At 37.7% G+C, this 15,494-nt stretch overlaps 1 protein-coding gene across 3 annotated transcripts in view; it reads right to left on the bottom strand.

The window, feature by feature from the left end:
* Nucleotides 1-506: 506 nt before the first annotated feature.
* The window catches only part of UBE3A (ubiquitin protein ligase E3A), a 90,180-nt gene continuing 75,192 nt past the window's right edge, over nt 507-15,494 (bottom strand). For all 3 annotated transcript variants that reach the window (XM_045005182.1, XM_045005164.1, XM_045005173.1), the window contains 7 exons: nt 13,595-13,739; nt 10,216-10,421; nt 7,820-7,984; nt 6,421-6,576; nt 6,252-6,325; nt 2,884-3,027; nt 507-2,570 (listed from right to left, as the gene is read on the bottom strand). In XM_045005182.1, coding sequence (XP_044861117.1) covers nt 2,450-2,570; nt 2,884-3,027; nt 6,252-6,325; nt 6,421-6,576; nt 7,820-7,984; nt 10,216-10,421; nt 13,595-13,739 — 1,011 coding nt within the window. In that variant the 3' untranslated portion in view covers nt 507-2,449. The remainder of the gene's footprint in view (nt 2,571-2,883; nt 3,028-6,251; nt 6,326-6,420; nt 6,577-7,819; nt 7,985-10,215; nt 10,422-13,594; nt 13,740-15,494) is intronic.

Here is a 15,494-nt window from a genome sequence, read left to right as displayed (position 1 = left end):
AATGAGAAGTCTAGTAATTCTACGAGCTTTATATGTATCTGGTAATGCCCCCTCAAAAGCAATTCATGCTTTTTGAAAGCTAGTACAATTATACATTATTTTAATGTTACTTTTTCTTCTGTAGTATAAAGCTCTCATCCATTTAGAATGTAATCAATTCAGAGCAAGAACCGTGTATTTTTACCTGACTGTGAAATGCCTAGCACTTTTGGAGCTATATAAAAATAACCATCACCACAAATCTTACACCGAGAGAACCGGACATAAATATCATTCAGAACATTTCCTGGGCAAATCACATTAAAGGGATATGATTTGAACAGCTCTAGAACAAACATGTGGTATCAAGAACTCTTCATACTTACAAACTGCAGCAAGGCAATCATGAACAGCATCTATGCTCACCACCTAAAGCACAGGAAGATGGCGAAGTGCCCAAATAATTCAGTAAGGCAGTGTTGTAGTGAGAGATTTGCAATAGTTGATTTTTTTTTTTTTTTTTTAAAACAAGCCCTGGCTTCTGCAGATGTGATTAGGTGAGAATCTCAGCTTTCATTTAAGCAAAAACAGTTTCTAGCCCACATGGTGGTGGAGAAAACCTTGAAAATGTATTCTAAGTACACCCTAAAGGCTCAAAACCAGATAAAAAGCATCTTTTCAAATCTCATTTAAAAAAAAATCTCAATTTTTAAGGCAATCTTGATGGTTTGGGGCCTGACTCATGATTTTTGAATACTTACGGTTGGCAACACTGCGTTATGTCATTTCTGGACAGCTTAACGTTTGTCTCATCCTCAGCATATAATATATTTTAAAGGTTTCAAAATAAATAGTTTAATGATGCTCCATGTTAACTTATAAAAGTAAGGAAATCACTGTCTTCTTTTTCACTGAACCATGGTGAAAAACGTCACTGTTTTATTCAGCATTATAGGTACATAACATTTGTCTGTTTCTATTACTAGAAAGAATTTATTAAAATAATCCTGAAAAGACATCTTTTCTCCCTCCAATGATTTCAAAACTATGCCTTTTAATGCCAATTTCACACAAATCATCAAATGGATTTGATCTGTAGTAGTCAGTTATAGCAATTGTCAAGGCACAAGCTCAGCTCTGCACATCAGCTGTTGCTTGCAGTAAAACGAGATATGCCAATTATGTCCTCAGTTAAAAATGCATAATCCCTTTATTTTATATTGCAACAGGAGAAGTTAACATTACATATACAGATTACGAAAGGTAAAGGATTTACTTCTGATATGATCTGTAGATTTAAATTCAAACCCTACTGTATATTTTATGTAGCAGATGAAAGTAACCTTAGTATTTCCTTTCTAACAGCATATTAAATAGTTGGGAATAAAGTAAGCCTTAAAAGTTTGTTTTAATCATTTTCAATTTCTGTCTATTTGTCAGCTGAAAAATATACCGTACAGTAGCCATCCCTTTTGATTATGTTGCAACACTGATCATGTGCCTTGATAAAGGAACAACAGTTCATTAAATAAGGATGATGACATAACATGTAGGGAAGACTTTGGATTGTCTATTTAAAATGTCAATGTAATAGGCAATTAATAATAAAACTTCATTTTAAGTGCACTTCCACATGCTTTTTGTTTATAATATAGCAACTTCCTATCCTTTTTTCAAACAAACTTCACTCTCTAGTCTAAAGCTGTTTGGCTGAAAATGCACTTTCCCCAGTAAACTTTTTTTTTTTTTCTTCAACAATGTAACTAAAACGCCTACCCTTTCGTAGACTAAGAAATATGTTTTGCTAATTAAAAGACAATATATTACAAGACATGTGAAGACAACACATAGTGAAATGAGTTTTAATTGTTGTGCTGTGACTAAAGTAAAGTTCTCAAGGCTGCAGTTTAACATTCCAAGTTCTCCCTTCCATCTTTATTGATTAAGATTTTGAACAGAAACTCTTTGGGGGCTAGAACAGCAGTAATTGCATCACACTGTTTTCCAAGACTTCAAGTTTCAAAAGCAAACTCTTCCAAAAAAGTACAGTTCCTGATTTGATTAGATACAGGGACAAAAATATAGCACATACTTGAAGGTTACATGGGCTACAAATGATGGCAATATTTTCCTTGGGAGAGTACAGTTTGTTTTCTTGTAAATACTCAAAAAGGCTCAACTTCAAGCAGTAATAAACACAAGCAAAAGTGATTTAACCCTTAAAATAAATATTCAGGAAAACCTCTCTGTACATACAAGTGAAAGAATATGTAATACTTTCACGCTAAAAGAAAAAATAAAGAATTTGTTCATATAAGCAGCTGAAATCTGCTGTTCCAGCCCAGTGTCCCCAGTGAAGAAGGGAGGCACAAACACAGGTGACTACTGTAGCTCACTATCTTATGGCCTTTTTTGGACAGGGACATCACCACCACCAATTTTAATCCCTTTTGTTATATTTATTTATTTATTACAGCATGCCAAATCCTTTGGCATATGTGATGGCCTTCAACAATCTCTCTTTAAGCTTTTCTTTGCTTGAGTATTCCGGAAGCAAAAGGACATTAAAGCATGTGTGAGATGTAGGCAATCTGAGGAAAAACAGAAGAGGAAGAATTCAGTCATCGGAATGTACAGCGCACGCACATAATCATCATCTTTGAGAAATACCCTGCTATTTCATCAGCTTACATATGCAAGAACAATACTCCAGTTTTGCTTTACAATTTATACCCGTTGTTTTCACATAACCTTGAGGTCACAGCATTATAAAATATTATTAAAATGCTGTTAAAAATCCTTAACGTTAAGGTTTGGCTGCTGGTATTTTCACTTTGCAGAATTCATCTTAATTTTTAGGAAGTCAAAATAAAATTTTTACCAAACAAAAGGTCAATATTTTACCTCTCTGTGTCTGGGCCATTTTTGGCTATAATCATCTTTAATTTTCCAAGTCCTCCCACAGGTGCTCTGTCCGTGCCTGTTGTAAACTGCAAAAATAGTCTTTTCTGCTCATCTGTAAATGAATGGACTATTTCCCAGAATTCCCTATTGAGGGGAAATTAAAAACAAAAAGTTGAGAAAGCAAGAGAAAAATATTGTTAAGAATATTTGAGACAGACAAGACCTCCCCCTACTTGTATGTAACTTTCCCAACTGCCAGAATTATGCAATTTGCAGCTGTTAATTGACACATTATCAAATATGGAACCATATTTGATCCTCTTAACACATCAGCATACAAACCGAGCATACAGGAGTTGAACAAAATTGCATTCATAGACTCAGACTCATAGACTTTAAGGTCAGAAGGGACCATTATGATCATCTAGTCTGACCTCCTGCACAATGCAGGCCACAGAATCTCACCCATCCACTTCTATAACAAACCCCTAACCTATGTCTGAGTTATTGAAGTCCTCAAATTGTGGTTTGAAGACCTCAAGCTGCAGAGAATCCTCCAGCAAGTGACCCGTGCCCCATGCTGCAGAGGAAGGCAAAAAACCTCCAGGGCCTCTGCCAATCTGCCCTGGAGGAAAATTCCTTCCCGACCCCAAATATGGTGATCAGTTAAACCCTGAGCATGTGGGCAAGACTCACCAGCCAGCACCCAGGAAAGAATTCTCTGTAGTAACTCAGATCCCATCGCATCCCATCTAACATCCCATCACAGACCACTGGGCATACTTACCTGCTGATAACCAATGATCAATTGCTAAATTAATTGCCAAAATTAGGCTATCCCATCATACCATCCCCTCCATAAACTTATCAAGCTTAGTCTTAAAGCCAGATATGTCTTTTGCCCCCACTACTCCTCTTGGAAGGCTGTTCCAGAACTTCACTCCTCTAATGGTTAGAAACCTTCGTCTAATTTCAAGTCTAAACTTCCTAGTGTCCAGTTTATATCCACTTGTTCTTGTGTCCACATTGGTACTAAGCTTAAATAATTCCTCTCCCTCCCTGATATTAATCCCTCTGATATATTTATAAAGAGCCATCATATCCCCCCTCAACCTTCTTTTGGTTAGGCTAAACAAGCCAAGCTCTTTGAGTCTCCTTTCATAAGACAGGTTTTCCATTCCTCGGATCATCCTAGTAGCCCGCCTCTGAACCTGTTCCAGTTTGAATTCATCCTTCTTAAACACTGGAGACCAGAACTGCACACAGTATTCCAGATGAGGTCTCACCAGTGCCTTGTACATCGGTACTAACACCTCCTTATCTTTGCTGGAAATACCTCGCCTGATGCATCCTAAAACTGCATTAGCTTTTTTAACGGCCATATCACATTGGCAGCTCATAGTCATCCTGTGATCAACCAATACTCCGAGGTCCTTCTCCTCCTCCGTTACTTCCAACTGATGTGTCCCCAATTTATAACTAAAATTCTTATTAATCCCTAAATGCATGACCTTGCACTTTTCACTATTAAATTTCATCCTATTACTATTACTCCAGTTTACAAGGTCATCCAGATCTTCCTGTATGATATCCTGGTCCTTCTCTGTGTTAGCAATACCTCCCAGCTTTGTGTCATCTGCAAACTTTATTAGCACATTCCCGCTTTTTGTGCCAAGGTCAGTAATAAGAAGGTTAAATAAGATTGGTCCCAAAACTGATCCCTGAGGAACTTCACTAGTAACCTCCTTCAAACCTTTGCTAACCACTGAAGTTTTGAAGCTACATCTGAAGTATTTCAAAATCCTTGAAGGTTAAAGTGTTAACTTTTTAAAACTTTTTCAGACTACTCTAAAATTAGCAAATAATTTGCAGATGCTGTCCATTTGTTTTCTATACTGTTCGTATTTTCTATATTTTTCAATTATCCTTATTGCAATGCATTGTCTATTCTCTGATAATATTGTTTCTCTCTTTCTCGTATCGTATTACCAAACATATCAATATTAGTTTGACTAAATAGTTCAAGTCACGTGTCAATTACCAACTGTGTGTTAAGATCAAAACGGAGGTGAAAATAAAGATCAGAAAAGATGGCTTCTACAATATTAGAGGAATAAAAACAGTAATTCATCAAAAAAGTGTCAGCCTGATTACATGTAAAATAATCAGAGCAGGAGTTTTTGCAGCCCCTACATTTTTCTATAATCGTAACTATGGTAAACACAATATTTCGCACATCCTTATTCTTGACATATGGCATGGTTTGGAGGCCTTTTGTTTCGATTATATGTGATAATGAATGTACTCACTAATGGCCCATCAGAACAAATAATGACACTTCCACCCATCACAAAATCCTATTAGGATAATTCATCATTGAGCAAAAATCATCACCATCTCTTATTTCATAGTCCTGAAGATCATTTGAATATATTCTAGACTTATAAGAGAGACTACACACAGACTATTTCATTCAGAACTGGGAACCTCTATACTAGAATGATGTAGACAGACCAGAGAGGGATTAGAAGAGAAAGACAACCATGGCCTGGAGGAAAAGCAGACAGCCAAAGATGACAAGAACTATACCATCTTCTCCCAGAGGAGGATAGGAAAACCCTCCATAGCATTATTCCACTTTTGACCCCACAGAAGCCCTTCTGTGCAACATGGGCTCTGTGAGTGAGAAGGATGTAGTTGAGCACACATCCCCTAAGGGCAACACCAAAGGACTCTGAACATTAATCTACCTGCTTCCCTTGCTGTGTACTAAGGAACTTCTCCCTTGAGGGGTTGGCTAATAAATTACAGGGGAACTTTATCAGCATGGCTCCTACAGATTCTCTCACACTAAGAGAAAAATTAATTGGAAATTCTGCAAGCAACAAGATGTGGAATTTCCTTTCCCATGTGTGGGAGTAATCCAGGTCATTTCTTAGAGACTATTTTACTAAACTAGGCAAATAATAGGTAGCATAATGTAAGAAACAATTCTGCCCAGTTGGGGGTTACCTAATGAGTCCCTTCCATCTCTCAACAAGAAAGCACACAAGTAAAAAAGAGCAAGTGCAAAGTAATCATCATTTTTACCCTTCAGTTTCTTCAACAGCTTTTGATAACTTTTCATTTGTTTAAAGAGTTTATTCTATAACAGCATATTAAGCATCTTATCATTTGCTGACTTTATTCAAATACTCATAGTGAAATTCTAGATAATTCAGTAACAATAATAAATGATACTTAGCTCTTGCTGGACTTTAGTGTGTACTTCAAAATCACAAACCTCACATTACAGATGCTGCTTCTTCATCATAAATTTAGTAAAATACAGTTTTCTTGTACATCCCTTGAAAAGTTAAAGAACTTACCTAATAATAAGAGAGTCTCTGCTATAGCCACCGTCATATTCTGTAGTTTCTTCTAGTGCTTGAAAGTCTAGATTCTGTAAATGTAAGACATTTTATCACCACCCATAATTGTATCTTTAGGATAAAAAAACCCAGCAATTTGTTTTGTTGCACATTCCAGATTTCTTACCCTACTTCCACAAATAAGTAATTCAATTTCCTCTGGTCTAAATAAATATTTCAGTGGAGACTCATTGGTCACCATATGGAATCCTCTCCGAAAGGCTTTGAACTGCTTTTCTACTGATTTGTTGAGAATGTAGTCCGCATACAGATTGACAAATTCCTGTAAGAAAACAACCCCAAAACTTATTTAATAGTTAATAGCCAAACCCAACCCTTCAAAAAACAAGATACACCCAACAAGACATTTTGGTCTAATGTTTTAATTAGGAAAAGCAAGTATTTCATGGCATTGTATACATTTGTTTTCTCATAACTGGAACCAAGCCAGAGTGTATTGCTGGACTTGGCCCACCTACAATCAATCATAGAATCTCAGGGTTGGAAGGGACCTCAGGAGATCATCTAGTTGAATCCCTTGCTCAGAGCAGAACCAATCCCCAGACAGATTTTTGCCCCAGATCCCTATAATGGCCCCCTCAAGGACTGAACTCACAACCCTGGGTTTAGCAGGCCAATGCTCAAACCACTCAGCTATCCCTCCCCCCAATTTCAGAGGCAGCTGAGCTATGACTGGACACTTCTGTCAACTTCACATGTACTGAAATTTTCAAACAGAAATTATCCACATGCACACACAAAATAGTCCAGGTGGATTCCTCCCAGTTGGTGGACAACTTCATTTGAGAAACCAAGTTTATGAGCAAGGAAAAATTCTCTCTTTCTCCTACACAAACATCCACCAATCTGGAGGACTCTGGTAGGACACAGCAAGCAGTAAATAAAGTTTAAGCCATCACAAACACAAAATCTAACACAAAAGCTTACTTCTACATGTATCAAAATTTTGTGTAGTCTATATTTGTATTAAACCTAAGCCCATTCAGCAGCAAGTTACAACTAAAGGAGAGAGTAGATGATCTTTTGGTCTGTCACATTTTCCTATACGATTATGCTCAGATGCTGAGTGCAAAATACGTTTGGGGAGATATACAATGTGAAGTCTGGTATGCACATTTCAATTTACTAGTTTTATAGCCAGTTTACTCAGCAATCTGCATATACATAACTTAGATATCTATTCAGGATTCTGTTAACAGTTGCTTGTAAACAGCAAACATTAAAAGGGAGTCAAATATTTCTGACTTGTTATACATAAACGTGTATGTTACAGCAAATGTATCTTCAACTGGTGTTCTCAAAGTCATACATGCAAGAGAATTTTAGAAAAGTGTTTTCTTCTGCTTCTTAACCAAATTGGACTATTAGAATTTTAAATTTAACTATTTCTTTATCGCTAGCCGAAATTAATGTTTTAGTTACATGCCTAGAGAATACTGACTGAAATTCTGAGATACATAGTAATGACAAAGATCGTTCCACCATTAGAGTGCCATGTGAATTACCTTTCTGTTTTCATTTGTAATAGGGATTTTATCTCCATTTTCCTTTAAATCATGCATCATTGGATTGCCGAAGAGATCCGTATGAGATATTTGGAAAGTTATCATCATATCATCTTCCACACTTCCCTCATACTGTAACAAGTCTCTTAAACTCTGATAAAGAACCTAATAAAATAAAAACATTTGATGATAGAGTTGTAAAATATAAGTTCCACTATATATCATCAATGTTAATCAGAGTACGGCTTTAGATACTGACTGTCCAAACACATACTTGAATTGGTCAGCTATATCTTTTGGGTGAGGTCACAACTTTGTACCAAATCCCAATTGTTCATGATTGGGACATAATCACCAGAAGTGCCAGGAAAATGTGTGTGTACATAATGTGAAGAGGAGGAAGTTAAAGTGTTGCTAAATATTTGACCCTCACTTTGAAAAATAAGCACAAGTTAGGGTCAGTAACTGTGCAGTATAGGTGAAATTTAAAAAAATGAATGCAAGTTGTTTGAAGGGGTTTAGGGAGCCCTCTGAGTCCCTGTACTCAAGCAGTAATAAGCCCCACACCCCTGAGGAGTCCCCTAGTAATACTGCCCAGAAGCAGCAGATGATGTGCAGGCAGCAGCAGTTTAAGGGCTCCCATTAGGGGACAGAGGTATGAGCCGCTCAGGGATGCAAACTGAAGGTCAGAGAAAGTCAGAGTGTTCTTTAATTAGAGAAAGTATAGTTAACTTTCCCCATATACTTCTTGTAAGTTTTAGCTGCAATCCTCATCCTCTCACCAGTTGTCTTCCTCCTATGCCCCACAAACACTTTCAAAGGTACCATGTTAGTAAACACCAATTTAGGAACCACTACCTTTTAAACAAGATCTGGCTCTCTTGCCCTCTGAATTCTTGCTGTGGTACTCAACAATGCCTTATGTGGCCTGACTACTTTGAATTTTATACAGTTTTAATAATATAATAATAATAGGAGATATACCAATCTCCTAGAACTGGAAGAGACCTTGAAAGGTCATTGAGTCCAGCCCCCTGCTTTCACTAGCAGGACCAAGTACTGATTTTTGCCCCAGATCCCTAAGTGGCCCCCTCAAGGATTGAACACACAACCCTGGGTTTAGCAGGCCAATGCTCAAACCACCGAGCTATCCCTCCCCCCAAGTTTTAAGACTCTCAATCAGCATTTAAATAACTTGGTCTGTTTAACAGAGTCTATGAAGGATGATTTTAAAGTAGAGGTGGCAGAGTAAGACAACCGTGGAAGAGGAATGGAGGTAAGAGGTAAACTGAACTTTTAAATCCACCCGTTCTCTTCCCACAAAAATGAGACTGGTTGCCCCACATTTTGTAGCCTCTTGACAAGACTGAATTCACTTGTTACTAAAAATAAAACTAAACTGGGAATATGAAACAGCTCAATTTTGTTATTACAATAAAAAATGACTTTAAAGTAGCTATTAGCCCTCAAACTACAGCTGAAAGAGTGGCCTGAGTTGGCATACTGTTGTCATGAAAAGCAATTTAAACAGACCAGGGAATCTATAAAAAAATAAGTTATTTTTTCTAATATAGTAAAATAAAAGGCATTTATAATAACCTTTATCCTATTCACTTTCTCTTTTCTTTCTTTGAACCATTTGTGATAGTGGAAGGATTTATTGCATAGCTCTAACAAATAAAAATGGAAAAAATACCCCAAATTAATTTAAATAAATCAGTCTAACAGCAATAAAACACACTAGGTTGCATGTTAGAAAGCTATTGGTGTTCTTTGGATGGTTGAAGGCACAGGACCAAAATACGTGAGATGTGCTTTAACTGTTAACTCACACATATTTATTGTGGCTTATTGCTATTTTACAGCCATCAGCAAAAGAACCCTCCCCCTCCCCTTTCTCTCTATAGTTTTTAAGGTGAGACAATAAAAAGCATGTGAGAAAACTCATAATTGCTTCAAGAATTTGTGAATCATCTCCATCTGCTACAACTGCCTTTCACTTAAAAGAACTTAGAGTCACTACAGCGTAGCACTTCCATGGGAATTTTTAAAAAGTGTTTTACTAAAGATTGGTCAATAATATTCTCATTTTACAGACTAGTTTGTTGCAGCACAGAAGGTTAAGTGACTTGCCAACATTCATGCTGCGAGGCAGAAACAGGACCCACATACTATTGCTAGCCAATGCATACTCCTCCAAATTAGATGTAGTGGTAGCATCATGTACCAATCCACACATTTTAACAAATAACCCTATAATGTTTCCACTAACCTAACAGGGCATTTCACTTTCACCTATTCTGACAGTAAGCTTGTGTTGAAATCAAATCTTAATTAAATGAACATACATTTTCCACAACCTGTAGTAATAAATTCAAGGAACACAATGAACTTACAGGGTGAGAATCTGCCAGATCACGAAAAGTTCCTTTTTTGCCCATTAGCTTCCTGTAGACAACCATGGGAAAATGTACATCCAGTATACAGTTATTGTAAATAGCCAGACCCAGTACTATGCCAATCAGTGTAAACTGACCCTCAGTTTCAAAAGAGGATGGGTTAAACCAAAACAGTTTTGTAGACTCATCGTATGTGAACATACCTATAAGAAATTAATTTAAAATGATTACTTTTATATTTAGAAAAACAACAAAAATGTCGAGCAAACATGAAATTTAAAAATCCACCTTCTAAATCCATCTGTACCAGATATACATATAAAATTACATTTTAAATTTAGAATCGTATACTTTACCAAAAACATTACATATTCATAGCATGAATTAATGTTTCGGGTTTTATAAATTGTGATGCTCACAGCCTATAGGAACACATACGTCAGTTATAAATTCACACATTTATAACCAATCTCCCAAAGTTTCCCTGCAATGGGATGGCACCCACCTCTCGCGAGTGCCTCCTGGTTGAGTACGTGTTCCTGCAGACTCTCAATTTGTGCTGACCCTTGTCAGTGGTTTCTCAGGAGAGTTTTCAACAACTCAGCCCTGAAGCCAACTCTCTCACACAGTCTGTATGTCAAACAGAACAGACCTCTTCCAGGGTATACAGTCCAACAGGTGCCTATCCCAGTACCCATCTGTTGGTATCTCTGTAGCCCTCCCCAGACTTAGTCCTTAAATAGTCCCAGGCCTGGTATGTGGCCATACCCCCAGGGCTTGCTCCCTGGACACACAGTCTTCCTGCAGCCCTCACTGGGCTCAGTCCTTATTCAGTCCCAGCAGCCAACCAGGAGCTCCTTCTTGCTCCCCCAGTCCCTGCCAGCAACTGATCTGTCTGTGGTCCTGCTGCTCCTTCAGTCAGCTAGCCAGGAACACAGCTCCAGGCAGCAACGGACTGACTCTGGCCCTGCAGTTCCTTTTATGTGAGTCTGCTGGGCTCTGATTGGCTGCTTCCCCACAACCACTCTAGGCTGCTTGGAGGACTTCTCTTCTGCTCCTCTCTGGGATGGGGTACGGTAGGACCCTGAGGCCTCCAGCAGGAGCCACTGGGCCTAGTGGACCCCATTACATTCCCCAAATCACAACATAAGATATCCCACTCAAGCAACCTCCCGCTGACAAAAGCTGTAGGCCAACAAATTCTAGCTCACTTGGGCCAACAGGGTAAGTGAATTCCAAATCCAGGGTTGAGGCCCATTCACAAAAGTTGGCCTGTGTGCAGGAGTTTAGGGTTATAAAAGTATCTTAGTAGATCTCAACTAGTGGAATGGTGCATAGAGAGAGAAGCAGTTTTTAAGGGACTGTCTATATGTGGAATTACTCCAGAACAGCTATTCAGGAATAACTCCATATGTGGACTCTCCTTAATCCAAATTAATTTTCAAGATTAGACAGGCGAAAATCTTCAATCTAATGTATACGTGATGGTGATATGAATGTGATCCTTTTTGGTTGCTGTAGTTTTACTGTATGTACAACATGGAATACGACACATTAATTGAAAACACATTTCACTTAGTGGTGGGCGGGCCAGGCTGACACCGCTAAAAAAAGGGAAAGTTAGATATCTCACTGCCAGCTCTGATGCCTGCCAAACCCAAATGCTCCCCAACAGCAGTGTGCTCTCTGCCCTTCTGACTTGGCTAATAACGACTTAGAGATGCATTCTTCCCTCCTTGAGGTTCCTTTAGGGTTGCTGCTGGCACTGGAAGCTTGTTTTCAGGCAGTTTAGCTGCTGACCCCATCAACGCTGTTTGTGTAGACAACCGCCTAACTAAAAGGCAGGGACTTTTTTTCCATTCAAGGGGGGGGGGGGGGAAGAGTTGGATTTCAAAACAAGCTCTATTTACTTTTCAAAAGTGTGAATTTAAGGAAACAAGACATCCTTTCAGAGGAAGATTTTTAACACTCAAATATGTATCTTCATTGAATGGGTCATAAAAGGCATGAAAAGTCCACTGACATACGTAAGCTACTGAAAGACTTCCTGAAATGTTTTAATTTTAAAACTTTGTGCACAATAGGTGTAAAAAAGTGGTTACGTACCAACAGTTCAAATTGTAATTGGTAGGTTGAGGCATTAATTCCTTTCCTACATTATGCACTATAATAGTGAAACTGAAAGCACTCAAAAAACTTTTATTTTCTATTTATGTTGTCTACATATTTCATTATTCTGACCTTTGCTAATGAAAACAGTCTAGCCAATTTCACGTTTCTATTCAATTTCACTTTCAAGTTCTTATACTGTAGCACAATGATGCAATGATTCATTACCCAAATATTCTCCTGTTATAGCACAAATTATTTTGATTACAATTTTTAGAAGATTTTGGGAAAGTCTCTAGGGATCTTTTAAGTTTTGTATAAGCTTTTTTCTAAAAGACTAAATCTGGGGACAAACTGGACCAAAGTATCCCTTTAACATTTCTTCCTCCTCCTCATCCCTACATAACAATGTCCTTCTGTTATACTCAATTTTAAAGGGGACTGGTACCTGATAAATCATACCTGTCTGAATTTTTTAAAAGTTATAATTGTAAGAAACTAGAGACTTTTTTCAAGTTCATTTTATGTTTTTGGCATAGAACTGTGCATCATTGGTTTCATTGTATTCCCTATAGTCAGTTCTCTTATCTGAGTGGCTCTTTCACACAGCAGTGGAAAGTGAAGGGAGAACAGGACAGAAAAAACATTTATAAAAACCCACACACCAGGAAAATGTGATTGCTAAACCACAAAAACTGGTAGGGGAACTCAGGAGCAGGTGTAATACCAGAAACGACTGCTAACTTTTGTTTGTAATTGATTTGCATTTGACAGTATTTCTAAACTTTCAACAAAAATTTAAATCAGCATCACTACTTGAGAACAAAGTTAACCCTTTTTCATATTGCCATTTTTGAAAAAAAAAACCCACCACTTTAAACAGGTTTGCCTTGGACACTTGGTAAGAGATATTTTTATTTCTCAGGTTTGATTACTAGCCCTAGAGCCAAGGGGAAAGCCGAGAGAAGGTTTAGATTCACATTTTCAGAAGCGAGTAAAAATAAAAATATTGCGTTACTTGTCAGTGATCTAAATGTATAAGTGGTAACATTCACTTGTGGCAAAAAGTATTGCAGTCATTCCAGTTGTCCTTGGGATGGTGGCTCTGTTAGATGCAGGATCCCAAACTGAATCAGATGCCCTTTTAGCTCAACAAGGGATACAGAGGACCCTCAGAAAAAGAGTACCTATAATTAGGAAGTAGATATGGGGAGAAACTGTGTGTACATGCACTTCATAGAGATGAGGGAGTTATTAAATTGCATACCAATATCAGGGTTGAAAATTTCCTCCACAACCAGTTGAAAAAACTCTTTGGAAACACCTCCTTCGTCTACCCCTTGCTCTCCTTCAAATTCCACGTATAACTGCTTCTTCAAGTCTGCAGGATTTTCCATGGCAATCATCTCTAGCTATTGGGTCAATACAAACATGTCATTAGTATACTCATTTTACTAGAAAAAATGATGCATACAGACTACAAGAAAAATTGAGAAACAGAAAGGCAGGTAGATGTCACCCACAAGTGTAAATATGGGAAGGTAATGAAAATCCAGAATCTGACTAAATGCATTCGGTAAGCCATGAATTTGGGGGCAAAGGGGCAGCGGTATCTAGTGAGGACTATCATATCTTATCAATAGCACAAATGCGTTAGTGCCCTGTCTCTTATTTTCAGTATTTTTATTAAAGTTTTTGTCTTTGAGATAGATAAAATAAGACAGTGTAAATAGAAAACAGAATAAAATACAAATAAACTACAAAATTTATCAATGGAATAACTAAAAATTGGGATTATCATTAGAGTCAACTGAATATCATTTAAGTGTTTGAATAGGAGTAACTCATTGTTCTTCACAATAAAAAAGTTTGGTGAAAGAATTATTTAAACAAATGTCCTTAACAACACTTTTTCCCCTTTAGATCAGTTTTCAGTGAAAGGAATCATTATATTCAACAGTCTGACATACCTATATCTAGCTGCATGAAAACTGAAAAAATGGAAAATAAAGGCAAAACCAGAAAGGGAAGAACTGAGAGTATCAGGCTCACCAGCTTCTCCTATCAACCTACCAGAGAACCCTTAGAAATCTCTTGGACTAATTTCTTTAACAAAACTAATGCATTGCTTTCATACATGTGTGAATTCATTAATCCTATAATTGGTTCTTTGTGAAATGTCCAGTCATTTCTACACAAGAATCTTTGATGGGATGGTACAAAGCGACATAGAGTCCTGTGGCACTTTATAGACTAACAGATGTATTGGAGCATAAGCTTTCGTGGGTGAATATCCACTTCATCAGACACATGTAGTGGAAATTTCCAGAGGCAGGTATAAATATGCAGGCAAGAATCAGTCTATAAGGTGCCACAGGACTCTTTGTCGCTTTTTACAGATCCAGACTAACATGGCTACCCCGCTGATATTTGATGGGATTGCACAATCAGGAGTACTCTTTTGGCATGAGAAAAACAATATTTAGTCTTCTGGGTTACCTACACTAGAGTTTTTTGCAGCAGAGGATGCACACCATTATGCAGACACATGAAAGTAAGCAGTAGCATGCTGTGGTACATCTTAGTGTACTTTCCACACCTGCATAAATCACTGTTTACACTGGGGGTTTGCATCAGTGCAACTATATTGAGGTTCTCAATGCTGTTACGAAAAGCTCAGCATAGACAAGCTCTTACTTTAATTTTTCTGGTTGTATCCATTGCCATACAACAGAAATATGTATGCCAGTAATACTTGCCTATAATCCCAGCTATTCCAAATTACACCAGTCATTCAGTTTGCTGATCAACCACAGGAAAAAATCCTAAATTTAATTATTATTGAAATTATTTACATTGTAGTAGTGCCTAGAGGCCTTAGCCCAACTGCGCTAGCCTCCCCTCCCTGATGCCAACCACCCCGCCCCAAACATACCCAAGACCACCTTCCCAGTCCCTATAAACTTACATAAAGATGGGGGGGGGGCAGGACTAGGTAACCATGAGAAAATTACAAGTGTACTGTGATCACAGCTTAAGAACTGCCTGGCCATTGTCAAATGTTTTCTAGGCATCACAGAAGAGATGAATGTTACTCCTGGGGGAATTCGGCACCAAAAAATTAAAAATTCTGCCCACAATATTTTAAAATTCTGCAAATTTATTTG

Source organism: Mauremys mutica, chromosome 1, assembly GCF_020497125.1.
Source record: "Mauremys mutica isolate MM-2020 ecotype Southern chromosome 1, ASM2049712v1, whole genome shotgun sequence".
NCBI lineage: Eukaryota > Metazoa > Chordata > Testudines > Geoemydidae > Mauremys > Mauremys mutica.
This window is presented reverse-complemented; position numbering and strand designations above follow the sequence as displayed.